The following is a 22094-nucleotide window of genomic DNA, read 5'->3' as shown; positions in this document are numbered from 1 at the left end:
AATAGAGATAAACATACAAGAATTAAGCTGGTTATAAAGGAACACAGGGTGTATATTTTGCTCATTCTGGGGTGTTTGAAAGGATGTTATGACCTCAGCACAAGCAAAATGTGTAGGAAGAAAAAAAAAAGGAAATAGACAGCTGCGAGTGACTTGATTTTTCATGGTGGTTTTATTGCTTTCGTCTGGATGTTAAAAAAAAAAAAAAAAAAAAAAAAAGATATAGAAAAATTTCTGCCTCTTGTTCAAATCAACTGGAAAATGCTGATACAATATGTGATAGCTCAGTGGAAGAAGGAAGACAGGAACAAATATTGTGATATGATGTTACTATCAAGGCATGTTCTATATAGTAGCATTGTGAGGCTTCCTCCTACACTTCCCTAGCTGTTCAGTGATGCAGCGACTGGAGATCTAAAGGCCTCTCTGCTCTATAAGAGGTCCCCTAAGGAGATGGGCATGGTGGAAATACTATATGTGGAATATAGGCAGAGCCCCTCCTGACTCCAGTACATCCAATCCATAACTATGTCTTATAGGCTATATATGTTACTGTAAGTGGCCTTAAAGGGAAGGTGTCACCTAGATTTTCTTTTACTGATACGAATCAGATACTAAAAAAAAAATCTAACTAAAAAATATGTAATTTTTTTAATTTTGTTATGGTGGCTGCCATCTTGCCTGAGCAGTTTTAAACAGCATTCAGTGACATGCTTTACAGCAAGACTCATGGATATAGACGACAATATGCAGAGTCTGCCAACTTGAGATGAATGTAAAATATTACTGAGCGCGCTCTGTGACCGGTGAAGGTGTCATTTCACAGGCAGTTGCTATTGTCTCCTCTACCTACTGGTGTCACATGTCGCTGCAATGCTGTACAGATCACTTTACGGCAGCCTCCTCTTATCACCACAGACAGAACAGAAAGTCTCAGCTTATTTTTGGCCCCAGTGGTGAGAATGAAAACTACAAGATATCTAGCCATCTGCTCCAGAACCTCATAATACACCTGAGCTTCTGCAGAACCTCATAATACACATCTCAGCTGCTGCAGAACATTATAATACATGTCAGCTGCTGCAGAACCCCATAATACACATCTCAGCTGCTGCAGAACATCATACTACATGTCAGCTGCTGCAGAACCTCATAATACACCTCAGCAGCTGCTGCAGAACCTCATAATACACCTCAGCTGCTGCAGACAGACACACTTTTTGGTTACGGCGTTATGTATGGTAAGGAATAATGTTATTCCGGTCAGCCGGGGACCTTCATGGTCACTGAACTCTGCAGTAACGTCCGCTGTTCCTGTCACTCACAGTAGGGGAGGCACTATAAGGCTGGGTTCACACACAGTATATTTCAGGCAGTATTTGGTCCTCATGTCAGGTCCTTATTGCAACCAAAACCAGGAGTGGATTGAAAACACAAAAAGGCTCTGATCACATAATGTTGTAATTGAGTGGATGGCCGCCATATAATGGCAAATATTTGCTGCTGTTTAAAAACAATGGCTGTTGTATCATTATTATATTATATTATATTATAGTATGACTATTATCTTCTTATTCTGTTATTATCCTCTGCTTTTCCATCATTACGCAGCTCAGTCCATAAAGACGCGGTTCTGACCCGGCTGATATACAACTCACCATCACATGAGGAAATTGGATTTTGATTTAGCTGCATATAATTTAGTGTCCGCTCTATATTTATATATTCCTGGAGGTTGAGTGTTTATGTTGTAGCTGTAACACTAATCTCCTTGTATAGTCTGACTCCTCACCCCCCTGATTCCTTAAGGAACAGGATTTACTATGAGGGGAGAATGACTAGATCTCAGCAATACAAGTAGTAAACAAATACTGTCATTTAAAGGGCAACTCCCCATATAATAGGACAACTACACAAACTTATATACAGAAGAAATAAAAAAAAGATTGCGTGGATCAGTTTCTTTGTTTCATGAAAAGTTGGGTCATCCGCCTAGTTAAAGGGGTAGTTCACAAAAAAATAACATTATATATATATATATGTATATATATATATATATATATATATATATATATATATATCAACTGGTGCCAGAAACTGCCAGAGATTTGTAATTTACTTCTATTAAAAAATCTCCAGTCTTCCAATACTTACCAGATGCTGTATGTCCTGCAGGAAGTGGTCCATGTCAGGAACTGTCCAGAGAAGCAGCAAATCCCCATAGAAAACCTCTCCTGCTCTGGACAGTTCCTGACATGGACAGAGGTGGCAGCAGAGAGCACTGTGTCAGACTGGGAAGAATATATCACTTGCTGCAGGACATACAGCATCTGATAAGTACTGGAAGACTGGAGATTTTTGTGACTTATTTGCTTATCAGAATCAAACAAGATGCTATTATAGTGTATATAATGATGTGAAATATATTATCCTGCAGCCCTCTAGTCAATGAACTGTCTGCTGAGTCCAGTGATAGAAGAAGCCATGATGATGATGATGATGATGATGATGAAGATGATGGTGGTCACACAGACGAGCCCATGCAGCATGTGTTACAGTCCAGTGATGCAGAACCCTGTAATAACACTGAGACTGTCTGGGCAAATAAGGTATGAAATGAATCACTGTATATAGTGTATATAGCAGCAGAGGGACAGACAGACAGAGTAAACCTCACAGTAGGGGCCTATACAAGGTGAATGTATCCGGCTTCATTTTTTCCTTGACCTGCTATGCTCAATATTTTCATATGTCATGGACTGAGGCCAAAGGGTTAATGGCGTGCACGTTTCATGCCACTTCCCACAGGACTGGACCTGCACTATTTACATAAATGGGAAACATTACTGGGCCTTAGAGATGAATGAAAAAATGCTCGTCCGGGTACACTAATCGCTGCTCAAAAGTGCTCAATACTTTAATGAGTACCGCGTGCTACTTGTATAAAATAACTCCTCTCTGCATGATTGGAGGCTTAAATTAGCCAATAAAAATGCGATGAAGGGGCTGACACATCCTGATATGCTGTGGCCATGTTGGCTGCTGGTGTCGCAGTGACTGGTCAGCTGCATCATGTGACCAGGGTGTATATAGATGTAAGTCACCTGATGCTTGATTCATTTGTGGTCTATTAGCTGACAGGGAGAGCAGTTGGAGCAGGGACAGAGGGAGTATAGGGCTTAGAGGCCTATTCCACTGAGCGATAATCGGCCGAATCAGCCCGATTCAGCCGATTATCGCTCCGTGGAATAGAGATGATCGTGTCATTGGCTGATCGTTCATTTAGGTTCAAACCTAAAATCATCCGTCGCCACCCGCGCATCACAAACATCATACATTACCTGTCCAGGCGCAGGTCTTCTCCTTGTCCCGCGCGGCAGCATCAGCTTCGGAGCGGCCTGTCTGAGCGGACAGAGCACTCAGCCAATCACTGGCCAGGACCACCGCGGCCAGTGATTGGCTGAGCGTTCTGTCAGTTCAGTCAGGCCCCTTCGTAGCTGATGCTGCCGCGAGAAGAAGAAGACCTGCGCCTGGACAGGTAATGTATGAAACAAGGGCTGCAAGGACATCGGTAACGATGTCCCTGCAGCCCTTCTTAACTATTGTCAGGCCATGGAATAGGCCCAGTAAACGAGGGCCAATCTAGCAGATCGGTGCTCGTTTACATCGTTAATCATGCCCTGCTCGGCCCGTGGAATAGGACTCTTAGGGCCCTATTCCACCGAACGATTATCGTTAAGATGATCGTTAAATCGTTCGAATCTAAACGATAATCGTTCGGTTGAAATGCAGTTAACGATTAACGACCGAACGAGAAATCGTTGATCGCTTTATAAGACCTGGATCTATTTTTATCGTTGCTCGTTCGCAAATCGTTCGCATTGAATAAGACGTCGTTCGGTCGTTCGCAATAGATACGAACGCAATAGCGAAGAAATAGCAAAGAAAAAACGATCTCCATTACGATCATAAGTAACGATTATCGTTCCATGGAAATGAGTGAACGTTTTCAGGTCTTTCGCAATAGCGGTCGTTTGAGATCGTTAACAATTATGCAAACGATAATCATCTGGTGGAATAGGGCCCTTAGTCTTAATAGTTAGGTAGGTGACTAGCTAACTAGTCCTTTTATCTCACAGTGTGTCACAAAAAAAATAACACATTACATACAATATACTAGTATTATCTGGTATAATACACTTCCAAATAAGAAGAAAGAAATTCGGAGCACTTCTTGGATTGCAGCAATCTTAGTCTTTATTCAGCAACTTGGCAGTATACATGAATGTGGAGACTGAACTGGCTACAGCTGTTTCTCACGGCGTAGCGTGCTTTTTCACAGCCCTAACGTCAGTACGCATACTTCCCCTTAAATACAACTCACCCACGTGAATATAATTAGATTAAAAACATATTTGTAATATATACAAAGAAGAAATATGTATAAAAGAACATTCTTACACAATGCAATGTATAAATAAATATGATTCTTTTTTACCAGCAGGTACCATGTATTGCGGCGCGATCATTTAACCCTAATGGTCCTAATGCATCTAATCTCAGAATTAATTCTGTTTCCTTTTGCAAAAGTTGCGTGCGTCTATTACCTCCTGCTTTTGAACTTCTTAGGCGTAACAACCCCATAAAGCACATTTCAGAAATATCATTATTATGTATGGTCTGCATATGTTCCATTAGTTTTGGACAACCTTTTTTACTACGTAAAGAGCGCACATGCTCAGAAAATCTAATGTGCATTGGGCGTTCTGTCTTCCCTATGTAATACATACCGCAGCTACATATCACTGCGTAGACTACAAACGGGGTTTTGCACGTGATTAGATCATTAACCCTCCATTTCTTACCCCCTAGCTGAACCTCACGGACATCATTTAATTGTGCACAATTGCTGCATCGACCACATTTAAAGTTACCCAATAACTCCGTGGAACTTCTTAACCATGACGTACCAGCCTTACTTCTATCTATTGGTAACCGTCCTCTCACTAAGTCATCACGTAAATTTTTGCCTCGGCGGAAGGCTACAATAGGATGGGACCGGGTTAACTCCTTGAGTGCAGGATCTCCCCTTAATAAATGCCAATGTTTATAAATGGCCGTTCTAATGGCATTATCCATAGGACTATGACCAAATGTAAAAACAAATCTATCAAACTCACCCATAGGTCGTTTCTTACTACCCCGTATTAACTGATTGCGATCCAGTTGTCTAGCCTTATCCAGGGCCCTAGTTAGCTCATACTGTGGATATCCTCGCTTATGCAACCGATCACTCAGCTCCTTAGCCTGTTGCTCAAAAATTACATTATCACTATTAATGCGTTTTAACCTCACAAATTGACCGTAAGGGACCGCACGTTTCACGTGAGCTGGGTGATCGCTTGCATAATTGAGTAACATATTACTAGCTGTTGGTTTACGATAACCACTTGTTTGAAGGTCCCCATTTGCAACTTGCAAATGGACGTCTAGAAAGTCCAGGCTGTCCCCACCAAACTGTGATGTAAACCGCATGTTGTATGAATTTAAATTCATATGTGTTACGAACTGCTGGAACTCGTCCTCCGTGCCAGACCAGACGATTAAAATATCGTCGATATACCTTAAATAAAGCATAATTTTGGACAAAAAATGATTACTGCCGGAAAAAATAACATCATCCTCCAACTCAGCCAAAAATAAATTGGCGAAAGTTGGGGCTACCGGCGTCCCCATCGCCGTACCAGCCCGCTGACCATACCATTGGTCAGCGAACTGGAAGGCGTTGTGGCGTAACACGAAGTCCAGCAGTTCGCAAACATAGTCAACTTGATGGTCCCCCATCTCGCCCATGCGACGCAATCGACGACCGATCGCCTGCACACCCGCATCCTGAGGGATGCGGGTGTACAGGCTCTCGACGTCAATGCTCGCCAATGACCAACCGTCCCCCCAGCTGAAGTCATCCACTACCTGTAAAAGTTCTTTGGTATCGCGCAAGTACGATGGGACCTGTCTCAACAAGGGTCGCAGAATCCAATCTAAATATTTAGATATCGGCTCTGTAACAGAGCCCCTACCTGCCACTATGGGGCGTCCCGGAGGACGCTCCATATTTTTGTGTAACTTGGGTATCCAATACCAATAAGGTTTTTTTGGATTTTCCACTAATAATCGTTCTGCGAACATATTTCTTCTTTGTATATATTACAAATATGTTTTTAATCTAATTATATTCACGTGGGTGAGTTGTATTTAAGGGGAAGTATGCGTACTGACGTTAGGGCTGTGAAAAAGCACGCTACGCCGTGAGAAACAGCTGTAGCCAGTTCAGTCTCCACATTCATGTATACTGCCAAGTTGCTGAATAAAGACTAAGATTGCTGCAATCCAAGAAGTGCTCCGAATTTCTTTCTTCTTATTTGGAAGTGTATGCTGCCATCATCCTCCTTTGTTGTTGAGCACCTTGGGCAGTGCGGATCCGAAGTGGCAAAGCAAGGGTGAATATATTAAGAGGCGGAGTGAGTGCGGTGCGGGGGCTCCTATCGTGAATACTGCTATTACGGATGTCTCCACTTACCCCAGAGCACGCCAATGGAACCCGCTGAGATCACCATGGACTTGCAGACCACAGAGATGGCTCCAGGTATGTTACCTGTAGAGGATCCTGCTCTAGCAACAGGCAGAGTGGATGTGGAGGAATTTTTTGCACAATGCAATGTAAAAGATGAACTTCAGTTATTGGGTACAAAAGCCCTTGAATATCGGGCGTTAACCCTTGCAGAGAAGGAGGTTAAATTGTTTTGGACTATGAACTCATTGCAATCCTATGTTAAGAGCAAGCGTGCTCCACGTGGCTTAAGAGTGTACAAAGATATCTCTCAGTTCCAGGAAGATAATGAGTTTAAAATCAGATGGGAACTGTTACATATGGAACACTCTCTTAACCTCACCAAACTAGTGTTGGAACGCACGGAAAAAGAGTATGCATGTATCACAGAGGATTTATTAAAAGCCAAAATGGAGTTAAAAACACGGTTGACAGAGTTGCAATATGCCAATTTACTAAAAAGAATTGAAAAACGAGTGGTTCCCGTTCAGAGTGAGTTAAAAGAAAGGAAACGCAACAAATTCTTGCGTGACAAACAGGACTATGACTGCAATAGGGTTTTTAGTTGGAATTTAAAACCCAATAGACGCAATAGGAGATACCGCAAACAACCTAAACAGTCTGAATATTGGACTACGGATTCGGGCTCGGATTCAAGTGCGGATACTCCAGTCCGGAGGGACTCTAATCCGAGTGCCTCAACTACTGCCTCTGACCCAGCCCCTTTAGACAACACACCAGGAGGAGGAGGGGGGGTAAGAGGTGGAAGAGGTACAGGGAGAGGCGCCAAGAGAAAACATGTGTCTTGGCGGCACTAAATGACCGGGACATTGTATCCAATGGCTATAATGGTGGATCTGCCGACCCACTAACGGTGGTAAACCTTACTGATGTATCGTTGTCTGATGACTGTATTGCACTATTGTCTAAAGGGCTTAATTTTTGTACTAATACCAAGTTTGATTCTGTACAGTTTACCATGGATTTGCATAAAGGTATCAGAAAGTTAAACCTAAAAAAGTTTTTTGCCAACAGATTAGATGGAGGTACACATGAGAGTTTGGTGGGTGAGAACCCCTGTGCAGTGAGTCCCCTGGGTTTCAGCATGAGTCCACACTTTGATGAACAGGATCGTGATATATTGCGGTCCCTTATGGAGCTTCAGGGTTACACGGAGACCGGTGTGTCTGTGTCCTCTGAAGGATTCCGAGGAGGTGTTCCCTCTACTTTCACTCCCCCCTTGTCCGCTGGCTCCACTCTGGATTTGTTTGAACATTATGTGGCCCAAGAAATTAAAGCTTTAATTTACCCCAGGTCAAGTGCCAATTTGACTAGGGGAGAATATGCAGCTTTACGGTGGCTCAAGTCCAGAGAGGATATAATAGTTAAACCAGCGGACAAGGGGGGCAATATTGTATTATTGAAAAAAGATTATTATGTGTGGGAAGCTGAAAGGCAGCTGAGTGATGTGAATACTTACACCAAATTAAAGAAAGATCCCTCCTGTGATTTTGTTACTAAGGCTAAATCAGTATTACGCCGGGGTGTAGAAATGGGCTTTTTTTCAAGAAGGTTCGCAGAACAATTATTAGTGGAAAATCCAAAAAAACCTTATTGGTATTGGATACCCAAGTTACACAAAAATATGGAGCGTCCTCCGGGACGCCCCATAGTGGCAGGTAGGGGCTCTGTTACAGAGCCGATATCTAAATATTTAGATTGGATTCTGCGACCCTTGTTGAGACAGGTCCCATCGTACTTGCGCGATACCAAAGAACTTTTACAGGTAGTGGATGACTTCAGCTGGGGGGACGGTTGGTCATTGGCGAGCATTGACGTCGAGAGCCTGTACACCCGCATCCCTCAGGATGCGGGTGTGCAGGCGATCGGTCGTCGATTGCGTCGCATGGGCGAGATGGGGGACCATCAAGTTGACTATGTTTGCGAACTGCTGGACTTCGTGTTACGCCACAACGCCTTCCAGTTCGCTGACCAATGGTATGGTCAGCGGGCTGGTACGGCGATGGGGACGCCGGTAGCCCCAACTTTCGCCAATTTATTTTTGGCTGAGTTGGAGGATGATGTTATTTTTTCCGGCAGTAATCATTTTTTGTCCAAAATTATGCTTTATTTAAGGTATATCGACGATATTTTAATCGTCTGGTCTGGCACGGAGGACGAGTTCCAGCAGTTCGTAACACATATGAATTTAAATTCATACAACATGCGGTTTACATCACAGTTTGGTGGGGACAGCCTGGACTTTCTAGACGTCCATTTGCAAGTTGCAAATGGGGACCTTCAAACAAGTGGTTATCGTAAACCAACAGCTAGTAATATGTTACTCAATTATGCAAGCGATCACCCAGCTCACGTGAAACGTGCGGTCCCTTACGGTCAATTTGTGAGGTTAAAACGCATTAATAGTGATAATGTAATTTTTGAGCAACAGGCTAAGGAGCTGAGTGATCGGTTGCATAAGCGAGGATATCCACAGTATGAGCTAACTAGGGCCCTGGATAAGGCTAGACAACTGGATCGCAATCAGTTAATACGGGGTAGTAAGAAACGACCTATGGGTGAGTTTGATAGATTTGTTTTTACATTTGGTCATAGTCCTATGGATAATGCCATTAGAACGGCCATTTATAAACATTGGCATTTATTAAGGGGAGATCCTGCACTCAAGGAGTTAACCCGGTCCCATCCTATTGTAGCCTTCCGCCGAGGCAAAAATTTACGTGATGACTTAGTGAGAGGACGGTTACCAATAGATAGAAGTAAGGCTGGTACGTCATGGTTAAGAAGTTCCACGGAGTTATTGGGTAACTTTAAATGTGGTCGATGCAGCAATTGTGCACAATTAAATGATGTCCGTGAGGTTCAGCTAGGGGGTAAGAAATGGAGGGTTAATGATCTAATCACGTGCAAAACCCCGTTTGTAGTCTACGCAGTGATATGTAGCTGCGGTATGTATTACATAGGGAAGACAGAACGCCCAATGCACATTAGATTTTCTGAGCATGTGCGTTCTTTACGTAGTAAAAAAGGTTGTCCAAAACTAATGGAACATATGCAGACCATACATAATAATGATATTTCTGAAATGTGCTTTATGGGGTTGTTACGCCTAAGAAGTTCAAAAGCAGGAGGTAATAGACGCACGCAACTTTTGCAAAAGGAAACAGAATTAATTCTGAGATTAGATGCATTAGGACCATTAGGGTTAAATGATCGCGCCGCAATACATGGTACCTGCTGGTAAAAAAGAATCATATTTATTTATACATTGCATTGTGTAAGAATGTTCTTTTATACATATTTCTTCTTTGTATATATTACAAATATGTTTTTAATCTAATTATATTCACGTGGGTGAGTTGTATTTAAGGGGAAGTATGCGTACTGACGTTAGGGCTGTGAAAAAGCACGCTACGCCGTGAGAAACAGCTGTAGCCAGTTCAGTCTCCACATTCATGTATACTGCCAAGTTGCAGAATAAAGACTAAGATTGCTGCAATCCAAGAAGTGCTCCGAATTTCTTTCTTCTTATTTGGAAGTGTATGCTGCCATCATCCTCCTTTGTTGTTGAGCACCTTGGGCAGTGCGGATCCGAAGTGGCAAAGCAAGGGTGAATATATTAAGAGGCGGAGTGAGTGCGGTGCGGGGGCTCCTATCGTGAATACTGTTATCTGGTATAATACCTATAGTGGTACAGTATACAGGTATTGGTATATAGCTAGTATATGCAGTTGTATACTGTGCTACAGTTTGTGTTATTGGAGTATGCAGTAGGAGTACTAGCATTAACCCTTATAGGACCGGGCCAATTTAAATTTTTGCGTTTTCCTTTTTTCCTCCTTGTGCTTAAAAGGCCATAGCACGTGCATTTTTTCACCTAGAAACCCACATGAGCCCTTATTTTTTGCGTCAGTAATTGTACTTTGCAATGACGGGCTGAATTTTTTCATAAAGTACACTGCGAAACCAGAAAAAAATTCAACGTGTGGTGAAATAAAAAAAAAAAAAACAACACATTTCTTTTCTTTTCTTTTTTTTCCGTTTTTACGCCAATCGCCCTGGGGTAAAACTTGTTATGCATGTTCCGCAAGTCGTTACGATTACAACGATATATAACATGTATAACTTTTCTTGTATCTGATGGCCTGTAAAAAATTCAAACCATTGTTCACAAATATACGTTCCTTAAAATCGATCCATTCCCAGGCTTATAGCGCTTTTATCCTTTGGTCTATGGGGCTGTGTGAGGTGTCATTTTTTGCGCCATGATGTGTACTTTCTATCGGTACCTTGATTGCGCATATGCGACTTTTTGATCACTTTTTATTACAATTTTTCGGGATTTGATGCAACCAAAAATGCGCAATTTTGCACTTTGGGACTTTTTGCGCTGACGCCGTTTACCGTGCGAGATCAGGAATGTGATTAATTAATAGTTTGGGCGATTACGCGTGCGGCGATAGCAAACATGTTTATTTATTTATTTTTATTTATAACATGGAAAAAAGGGGGTGATTCTGACTTTTATTAGGGGAGTGGGCTTTTTATTAATAATAATAACACTTTTTTTTTCTTTTGAACTTATACTAGAAGCCCCACTGGGGTTAGGGTTATTTCCCCTGGAGTTAGGGTTATTCCCCCTGGAGTTAGGGTTATTCCCCTCTGGGGTTAGGGTTATTCCCCCCTGGGGTGAGGGTTATTCCCCCTGGGGTTAGGGTTATTCCCCCCTGGGGTTAGGGTTATTCTTTCAAATCAACTGGTACCAGAAAGTGCCAGAGATTTGTAATTTACTTCTATTTAAAAATCTCCAGTCTTTCAGTACTTATCAGCTGCTGCATGTCCTGCAGGAAGTGGCGTATTCTTTCCAGTCTGACACAGTGCTCTCTGCTGCCACCTCTGTCCATGTCAGGAACTGTCCACAGCAGGTTAGCTTTGGCTGTCCAGGCATGATGGAAATTGTAGATTTGCAACAGCTGCAAGTTTGATGCCTCTTCCCTTAATGTAGCGAATGTAGCCTAAGACATTTGCTTCCACCAAGCTTTCCCTGTGTCCTGACCGGCTGATCTCCAGGTCTATGTGACAGGTCTGATTACCATTTGTCACCCATTTTTCCCAGATATCACAACTCAAGGTTAAGTGTTCATCAATGTAACCTGGATTATTACGCTATAATGTGCACACTAAACCGTCCCTTTAAAGCCCATCCGGGTAACTAGAAGGCGATAACTCAGAAGTTCTGCATGGCGTCAGACCCCATAAACCTTCCATACAATGTCATTTATCCTTCTGGCTGGAAGTTTCTCTACTTTTCGGTTGCAGCACATGTGGTTCACATTACACCGGGGCTGTCATTTGTCATACGTTCCACCTTTGTGCCCAGCAAGCATTACCAGCCATGTGGGTGAAATTGAGAAGCGGCGTCTGTATATAGCCCATACATCATGACTTTATAGCGGGGGGTGGGGGAGGTCTATTTACTTAGAGGTCGGCTGTCGATATAAATTTACATTGACTACTATACGCTATAATATAAGAGCTGATGGCTGCGGGCTGCGGGATGCGGGAAAGGATATGGACAAATGGCAATCAGTAATTATATGTAAACTGGAGAGAAAGGAACGGCTGCACATCCCATCTATGGCTGATACTAATACCGCTTGGCCTATATTAAAAATCAACACCAGAGTGTCTGTATATGAATTGATCAAGCCATATTGCCCCGTGTACCACCGCACAGGTCCTCTGGTCCACACGGGTCCCTACGCTGACTCCACACCGTGTCGGTCAGTGACCGCCACCCCCACAAAGCGTGCACGTGCAGGGAAGGGGGGCCATGGAATGGCCCTGCAACCCCCATGTCACAGGACCAGACCCAAAAAGCATCACCAGAACCCGGCCAGCACCATCGGCGGGGGAGGCTGCCCCCAAACAACACAAGTATGGATATGGTATTACACATAGGGGGAGATTTATCAAACATGGTGTAAAATGAAACTGGCTCAGTTGCCCCTAGCAACCAATCAGATTCGGCCTTTCATACCTCACAGACTCTTTGGAAAATGAAAGGTGGACTCTGATTGGTTGCTAGGGGCAACTGAGCCAGTTTCACTTTACGCCATGTTTGATAAATCTCCCAGTAGTATACGCTCAGTCCGGGATCCCTAGCGGCGCCGCAAACAAATGATATGTCATTTTTCTGCGGACGCTATTCATTGAATAGTGGCCGCAGAAAGCCCTGTAAGTGCACACGAGCCGCTCGCTCCATAGCATGCAGTGGAGAGTTCTGATGCGGGCGCGCACAGATGCTCCCCCATCAGCCCTAAAGATCAGTACCGGCCGGGATGATCTCTTCAGAAACTGGCCATAACGGAACGGCCAGTCTCTTACATAGTATGAACATAGCCTTAACCGTTCAGTGCATGTTAGCTTTCAGTGAATATAAACTACTACGATCACTACTGCGATTTTGCAAAACTGCCAAGGAGAAGAATAACGTTAAAATGCCCTGAAAGCAACTGCAAAAACATAGAAACTTCATGTGGATATGTCACTTTGGTTGCCCAGGCATGATAGGGATTTGTAGTGTTGCAAAAGCTTGAGGGCCACAGCGTGACACTACTGCCCCCTAGTGATACCCTTGGTATTGAGTAGAGTATCAGGACTGTACACAAGTAGATCACAGGCCTCATTGTCCTCTCCCCAGTCTCCAGTTTATTGTAATGGCTTCCTTGCCACAGCTGCGATTTCCTCCTCATCCTCGGTTCGGTTTCTCCTTTTCTTTGAATTACACTTCAAAAGTATCAGTGCACGGCATAAAACAAGCAAGACAGTCAATAGACAATCATTTCCAAAGGAGATATAACTCTCAGCAGCCGCCGTGTTTCCCTCAGACGTTATAAAGAGAAATATGAACATAACAAAATGAGTGGAGCGGAAAAGCAGAGTTTTTGCATGAATCCATCACAGCCCATAATTCTCCCCGGTTTTGTATTAATAGGGAAAAGTTTTCCTGCACAAAAATAACTTCTTGTCAACGGAGACAGTAAAGTAGAGCGCTGCTGTATTATTCTTTCTTTGCCATTTGTACATGTCAGAAATATGTATTTTATTCTTCTTCTGGTTACAGTATACTGTATGTAGGAGGCTCTCACACGGTATATACACTGGTGCAAAAAAAAAAAAAATGTTTATAGTATACCTTTACTATTAGATAGACATGTGGGAGGAGAAGGAAGTAACCTAGAGCACATGACCCTAGAGCGAGGAGTTCACTTGCATCAGTGTGCCCTCTGTGTATTCTCTTTAGCAGTGCTTCTCAATTCCAGTCCTCAGGTCTCACCAACAGGTCATGTTTTGAGGATTTCCCATACAAAGATCACCTGTGATAATACCTGAGTATAATTATATCACCTGTGAAATAATAAGGAAATCCTCAAAACAGCTGTTGGTGAGGCCTGAGGACTGGAATTGAGAAGCACTGCTCTATATAGTAGGTGGCACCCTCTTTGCATTTCCCATATGGTCAATGGCCTTTGTTACATCCCCTATAATAGATGGCCCTCTGTGTAGGACCCCCTATAGTAGGTGGCCCCTGTGTAGTCCGCCCCTAAGTAGATGGGCCATGTATAGTCCCCCCTATAATAGATGGCCCCTGTGTAGTCCCCCCCTAAAATAGATGGCGCCCTGTGTACATCCCCCCCTATAGTAGATGGCCCCTGTGTAGTCCCCCTATAAAAGATGACCCCTTTTTTATATCCCCCTCTTAGTAAATGACCCCCTGTGTAGTTTCCCTTTAGTAGATGGCCACCTGTGTAGTCTCCGATTTAATAGATGCCCCCCTGTGTAGTTCCTCTTTAATAGATGGCGCCCTGCTCTCCCCTGTTCTTTTCTAGCGAAGGCAGCGTGTGGTACAGATGCTGCCTGCATCCAAAGTCCCGGCCACCTGTCAGCAGAGGTTTGGGCAGTGATGGGCCCGCCCAGAGCATCTGGCCCCGCACAACCCCCTGAACTGCCCACAATAAAATCTGCCACTGGTGCTGGCTTGGCAAGGCGTTCTGTGAGCAGAAAGGTAAGCGGCAACAGCATCATAGCAAGGAAGGTTACATCACAAAAGCAGCCCTAGTCTAAGCAGTGAACTACCACTATCCCTGCTGCTGATAAGGTAAAGAGGGGGAGGGAATTATAGCAAGGTAGGGCTTACATCAAAAAAGCAGCCCTGGTCTGAGAAGTGAACATCTATTGCTGCTAATGGCAACCTACACAGGGTACAGCTGCTTAGAACTTTATAGGTGGTAAGAGATGGACCTTATGTAGGAATCTCTAGAGGGGGCAAACAAGCTTAGCTTACATGCACACACTCACACACTCACTCGCTCTCTTGCACATATCACTAGCTATACCCCACTTTTTGTGTTATGTCCTGGTCTCTCTGCTGCTAGAGATGGAATTCCCCTAACAACGGACAGTGGATAGCAGTTAACAGGAAAGTAAGACGCCTCATGACGAAGAAGTTAAAGGGTAAAGATTACTTTCTGGTTGATCCCATAGGTAAGCATATGGAGGGAAGTAGTTAAAAACTACAGTATCATTTAACAGCTCCATTGGGTCTAAAGTAGGTAATAAAGCAACATTGGAAATAGTCATGACTGAAAATATCCTAGGGATTTGTGTATACAGCTCCAATGCTGAGTTTCCTGCCCAAGTATCTCCATGGTTACAGACTAAAAACTAACCCTGCAGTCACAAGTGCTGTTATGGTAAATGTACAGTATCTAGTGTTTTGGAGGTAGCTGGGGGAGAGGGCATAGATGTCTAATACTAAGAGGAAGCATTTTTGTCTTCTAAGATATATTACAAAATTTCTTATATTTTCTTTACTATTAGTGATGAGTGAGTACTAAAATGCTCGGGTGCTCGTTACTCGAGACGAATATCTCCCGATACTCTAGTGCTCGTTTCGAGTAACGAACCCCATTGAAGTCAATGGGAAACTCGAGCATTTTTGCAGGGGACCCAAGTTCGGTAGAGGGAAGGTCGTGCGAAAACCTGTCAACCTCAGAAAATGATGGAAACACCACGGAAATGGACAGGAAACAGCAGGGGCAGCATGTATGCATGCCTCTGAGGCTGCCTAATGGCACCATTATGCCTAATTCTGTGCAACAGCCTGGTTAAAACAGAGGTAGGCATATGAACCACCCAAAAACTGCATGGCAGTGAGAACACAGGGGACCATTAAAACAGAGGTAGCATATGATGAACCACCCAAAAACTTTGCCTGACACAGCATGGCGGTGAGGGCACAGAGAATCATCACAAACAGAGGTAGCATATGAACCACCCAAAAACTTAGCCTGACACCACAGACCAAGATGGACAATACAATCATCCAATAAAAATAGCCGGATTATAGCTAGATTTAGTTTCACACCCTCATACAGTTGTGCGTGACAGTCTTCTTAAGAGGCCCCAGAATTTGATTTGATCGAATGAATACACTTGCAGTGTGTGTGAATACAAGTGCGGTAGCCTGTTTATTAAAAAGAGCTGGTCAATCCTGCGTTCAAAAAAACTACAACATCCAAGGAAGGTAGACGGTACTGGTGAAAGGCCTGGTCAATCCTGCCTTCAAAGAGGCTAATACAACATCCAAGGAAGGATAGAAGCTACTGTTAAAAGGCCTGGTCAATCCTTCCTTCAAAAAGGCTACTACAACATCCAAGGAAGAATAGAAGCTACTGTCAAAAGGCCTGGTCAGGGCTGTTTCGACTTTGAATTTTACTGTAGCAGTTAAGATAACATTCCCTGCATAATGTGACTCCCCACTTCTCCCCCCACCATTGTTTCGACTTTTAATTTAACTGTAGCAGTTGAGGTAACATTCCCTGCATAATGTGACTCCCCACTTCTCCCCCCACCACTGTTTCGACTTTGAATTTGACTGTAGCAGTTGGGGTAACATTCCCTGCATAATGTGACTCCCCACTTCTCCCCCCACCGCTGTTTTAAGTTTGAATTTGACTTTGAATTTGACTGTAGCAGTTGGGGTAACTTTCCCTGGTTTACTTGCAGAAATGCGCACAGATGCAGTGCACCTTGGTGAGCAAGTCAGCCAAATTTGGGTAGGTTTTAAGGAACGGCAGCAACACTAGGTTGAAGACGTTGGCCAGGCATGGTACATGTGTGAGGCTGCCGAGTTGCAGAGCTGCCACCAGGTTCCGCCCCTTGTCACACGCAACCAAGCTCACTGCTAATTACACAGGGTAATTAACAGTGAGCTTAGATATGGCTTCAATAAGACATAAATAAATTAAAAAATTAATAAACGTCAGCCTGTCAGCGCTGTCAGTTGACAGGCGGGTGCGCTTATTAGTGACTGATGATGCCACCAGCTGCAATGAAGACCCGCTCTGACAACACGCTAGGGGCAGGGCAGCTCAGCACCTCAATGTCAAACTCAAAATCCAATCAGCGTTGGGGAAAAGTGATGAGTCACATCCAAGCTCACTGCTAATTGCCCTGTGGAAGATGGTGGTGGCATATGCTATATACTTTATAGCTGCAGTTACCCACAGATTGTATATGACAACCTCCAGAAACTAGTGTGACCGGTATATTTTCTTATTTCTTCATTTATGACTGCAGTCACATCAAAGCTCACTGCTAATTGCCCTGTGAAAGATGGTGGTATATACTATATAATAGTCATAATAATATAATAGTACTGAGGACTTTTTATGGGTCTGTATGCAACACCTGCTGTCCCCTTTCTGCCAGCAGCCAATCACCACAGTGTGCTGCTAAAATCTTGGTAGCTGCACTGCAAGTCCCAGCCAGCAGTCTGGAGTCTGACTTTGAGCATAGTGGAGGTGAAGGGGTGTGTGTAGGGAGGGAGGCGCTCGTGCCTGGGGCCTAGATGGGGGGGGGACTGACAGCCAGCATGTGACACAGGGGAAGGAGCACTAACTAAGTGATTGGCCTTGGTTCCACTGAGTGGGGTGTTTAGCACTCATATGCCTACGCATGCTGGTAGTGGTTAGCCTGGTAGTGGTCGCTCCCCTGCTGATCCTGGCGTGGCACAGGTCACTCACTACAGTCCGTCGGTCATCCCCAGTTTCTTTAAAAAACTTCCAGACTTGGGAACATCTAGGCCTGGCCACGAGAGTTTGACTCTGTGAAACAGTTGCTGATCTACTTGCTCTGCCCCTGCTTCTCCCTCTGCCCAGCCCTCTTCCTCTTCCAACCAGTCCTGCGGGTGAACTTGCCTCCCCCTTGGAAGCACTGTCACTAGGCTTATCCACCCAGCTCGGGTCAGTCACCTGGTCCTCATCCACCAGCTCTTCCTCCAATTCTGAATCCCTTCTTTCCTTGGAGGGGCCAGGCTGTGCGGAAGGAGGCTGAGCTTCTGGAGCAAAGGTTCCACTGCCTTGGCTAGCGTGGTTAGACTGCTTGGAAGACTGGGTGGTGGATAAGTTACTGGACACATTATGCGCTATCCACGTCAGCACCTGTTCACGCTGCTGCGGTTTTAATAGTGGTGTACCCTGAGACCCCGTAAGTTGCGAGAAGAAGCTAGGGATTGAATGTCTGCGGTGTGCCACTGCTTTCTTCTTAACGGGTGCTGCTGTGTCACCCTGCTCAGAATCACAGCCTCTGCCCACTGCTTTGCTTGGAACCCCACGCCCTGGCCCTTGACCCTTACCCCTGGGCTTCACCATTTTATGGACACTGCACAGTGAAGACTGAGATAGCTGCACTACAGATCACAGCAAGCCAAGAAAATATATTACTCAGACTACCTTTGGAGGTAGTCGTATAGAGTCTGTGTGTAAGTGCTGCTATATGGTATATAGCAGCACTTACACAGGGCAATTAGCAGTGAGCTTGGATATGCCCACAGTAAGAAATACAGAAATAAGAAAATTTACTGGTGGTCAGGTCCCACTAGTTTTTGGGAGGTTGTGGGATAGAATCTGTTGGTGGCTGCACCTATACACTCTGTGACACTTCCTTTACATTGAGCAAGCAGTAGTGAACTTATATGCCTTGTGTAAGAAATACAGAAATCAGAAAATATAGTAGAGGTCCCAATAAAAGAGTACTGAGCACTTCTTAGGGGTCTGTATGCAACACCTAATGTCCCCTTTCTGCCAGCAGCCGGTCACCACAGTGTGCTGCTGAAATCGTGGTAGCTGCACTGCAACTCCCAGCCAGTCTATGACTGTATGTGCAGTGTACGCCATGACATATAGCTGAGCTGTGTACGTAATCCGGTTACGGGATCGGACAGGATAGTGATACACGAAAAAGTATATTCATATGGGAGCCATTCACTAAGAACACAAATGTTTACCAGAGCGGGACATAACCAGGACAATGGTGATAGCGAAATCTGTAATTTATGCAAAAAATCCTTTGGGGGGTGGCGAGAAAAGACACCGGATGACAGAGAAGCCCAGGCTGGAGAAAAAAGTGAACTTTATTCCATCTGCCGAGGCACAAGAGAAGAAGAGCCAAGTCAAATAAGGAGAACGGGTTCAGTCTGAGAATATTATAATCCGCGAAGAAACTGTGTACGTGGTTCCTGAGATTTATAAAAGTGTCATTTGGCAGACGCTAGACAAACCTTCCAGCTCAATACTCCAGGCAGAAAAAACATTTTTCTTATAGATACTGAGTTATAAAAAGAAAGGCTTCATTATAAATAGTGGCGCAATTTTTCTTTTGGCGATTGGCCGCCATGTTGTGCTCTTAAAAACGTTAGGTCCAACCAGGGGTGCAATATATGTACATTCATCTTGAGTCTACCAGCAAGGTACTGCTGCTACTAGTCCAGTCTCCACCATTAATAACACAGGGGATAAAACACGTCAAGTTTATTATATCTTTCTATCATAGAGAAAGGATAGTAGAGTAGATGGATCTCAGTTAGTTATTAGTCAAATTCATAGAAAATGCATTATGACTTTTCTGCTAGTCTTTAAAGTGACTTTGTACTAAAATCTGCCCCCCCCCCCCCCCCGCAAAACCACTTCTACCTTCGGATAGCTGTTTTTAATCCAAAATCTGTCCTGTCCATTCAGCAGGAGATGCAGTTATTGTCCTAAAAAACAACTTTAAGGGTATAAACCCACACACCGTATATGCAGCAGATATGCAACAAATACGCAGCAGATTTGTTGGTACAGATTTGATGCTGTGTTCAGTTATTTAGATCTAATCTGCTGCGATTTTGCTGCGAGTTTGCTGCGTATCGCAGCAGTAAATACGCTGCATATACGGTGTGTGGGTTTATACCCTTAAACTTGCAGCCCTGTGTCAAATTGGTGTGGCCTACAATGTCTGTGCTCTAGGTCTGCGCTGTGTCTCCATCCCTTCTTCCCGCCCTCTTAATCATTAGGAATGCCCCAAAGCAGGGTTTATCATATTCATCACTTGTCTGAACACTGCACATGTGCCTTACCGATCCAGCACATGTGCAGTGTTCAGACAAGTCATAATTAGAAGAAATCGTGCCTGGGGCATTCCTAATGATGAAGAGGGCGGGTAGTGTCATTACAAAGTACAATTGGTCCTGCAAAAAACAAGTCATCAATTGAATAATACAGATTATGGCTATGTTCACACAACGTATCTTTTCGTAAAAGTACGGCCGTTGTTGCAATTGGCAACAGCGGCTGTCCTTTTACTAAAAGATATGTTGCTTTGTCTTCTATGGAATCCCAGCCGGAGCGTATACACATAGTATGCGCCCCGGCCGGGATCTTTTGCAGTGCCATAGAAAACTGACATGTCAGTTTTCTGCGGCCACTATTCATTGAATAGCAGCCGCAGGAAACCATGTCATTGCACACTATGGAGCGAGCGGCTCCGGGACGCTCACTCTATAGTGAGCAGTGGGGAGTTCTGATGTGGGCGCCCACGGGGGTGTGCCCGCATCAGAACTCTGTGGCTGCAAAGATCATCCGGCCGTTACTGCAGTATCGGCCTGGATGATCTTTTCAGAGACCGTCCGTTCTATGACGGACGGTTTCTTACACAGTCTGAACATAACCTATAGGTGATGTTAAAGGTGGGGAAAAAATTCTGAAATTCTTCGCCTAGGTCTGATTTGGACAGTTGTGTATTTTAGGGGAAGTGTAGACTTTTTATATTTACTTTATAGACTTGTTCATACTACTCTCATATTACGCACATTTTAACTTCCACTAATTCAGAAAATCTGATAGTCCAGCACTTTTCCAGCCCGAATAAACTTTCGTATACTATATATAGGAATGCCTGCCGTAGTCCGTTTGCTCTTTGGTAGGAGGTGTAAGTCATTGGTAAGATGTGTCTGATGCAGTAATGTAGATGCAGTGGAGTAATCAGCCTCTGTCTCTTCTCATTCTCTCCTACAGTACATCCACAAGTTCCGCACAGCTGTCCTTGTTGTGCAAGTTATTCGCAACCTCATAAAAATTTATAGGTAAGGATTTCATCATCTCCGAAGGTTTACAGGCTGAAATAATAATTACAGGTAGCCGTAAAATAATTATTGTAAATGATGGGAAATAGCAATTCTGGAAGAGAGGGAGAGACTGCTATTCACCTGGTCTTCTACAGATTATAGTATAATTCCTGGAAGTTTTATGTGGTTTAAGAGACAGTTATGGCAAAACTGAATATTCAGTAATACCTGCAGTGTCCAGCACTGCCACCCTCTCGTATTTATATATACATACCCACAACAGCATTTACAGTGTATATATGCAATTTATCCACATAAAACTAGGTAACGTGTAATTTTATTACATTACTTATCCTGTACTGATCCTGAGTTACATCCTGTATTATACTCCAGAGCTGCACTCACTATTCTGCTGGTGGGGTCACTGTGTGCATACATTACATTACTTATCCTGTACTGATCCTGAGTCACATCCTGTATTATACTCCAGAGCTGCACTCACTATTCTGCTGGTCGGGTCACTGTGTATATACATTACATTACTGATCCTGAGTTACATCCTGTAATTCTTTTTATTAGAAAAATATAAAACTTAACAAGTATAAATACATAAACATAAACGCGGCTCCATCAGCCAGAACAAAAACAAATACCAAGCTTTCTGCTTATAACAAAAACAACAAATTAATAAATTCTTAAACGATATCTTTACGGAAAGGAAATCATCCCTCACACCTGCCTCACCGGCCAGTCCAGCTTCATTATAAAAATACTACCAAAATCCCCTAAACTTACAACTATTACTACCCCCACCACCGCTACTACTACTACCTACCCCACACTCACACCTCACAGCACACAGAAATAATATAGTAAAGCCACTTTAGACCAAGGGCCAAAAAGCTATAACATGGTTTGAGCCATTCTTGACTCGAACTTAATACAGTCCCTGCTTGGACATAACTGAAAAAAAAACAAAACAAAAAAACAAACAAACAAATACAAATAAAGCTG

General features: G+C 43.7%; 1 protein-coding gene across 2 annotated transcripts in view; it reads left to right on the top strand.

Moving 5' to 3' along the window:
• Window positions 1-22094, top strand: part of LOC138793426 (cyclic nucleotide-binding domain-containing protein 2-like) — a 149764-nt gene that overhangs the window by 12017 nt on the left and 115653 nt on the right. For both annotated transcript variants that reach the window (XM_069971991.1, XM_069971992.1), the window contains exons 2-3: window positions 2438-2609; window positions 21031-21098. In XM_069971991.1, the coding sequence (XP_069828092.1) occupies window positions 2438-2609; window positions 21031-21098 (240 nt within the window). The remainder of the gene's footprint in view (window positions 1-2437; window positions 2610-21030; window positions 21099-22094) is intronic.

This window comes from Dendropsophus ebraccatus, chromosome 5 (genome assembly GCF_027789765.1).
Source record: "Dendropsophus ebraccatus isolate aDenEbr1 chromosome 5, aDenEbr1.pat, whole genome shotgun sequence".
NCBI lineage: Eukaryota > Metazoa > Chordata > Amphibia > Anura > Hylidae > Dendropsophus > Dendropsophus ebraccatus.
The sequence above is the reverse complement of the archived record's forward strand: the minus strand, read 5'-3'. Positions and strand labels throughout refer to the sequence as shown.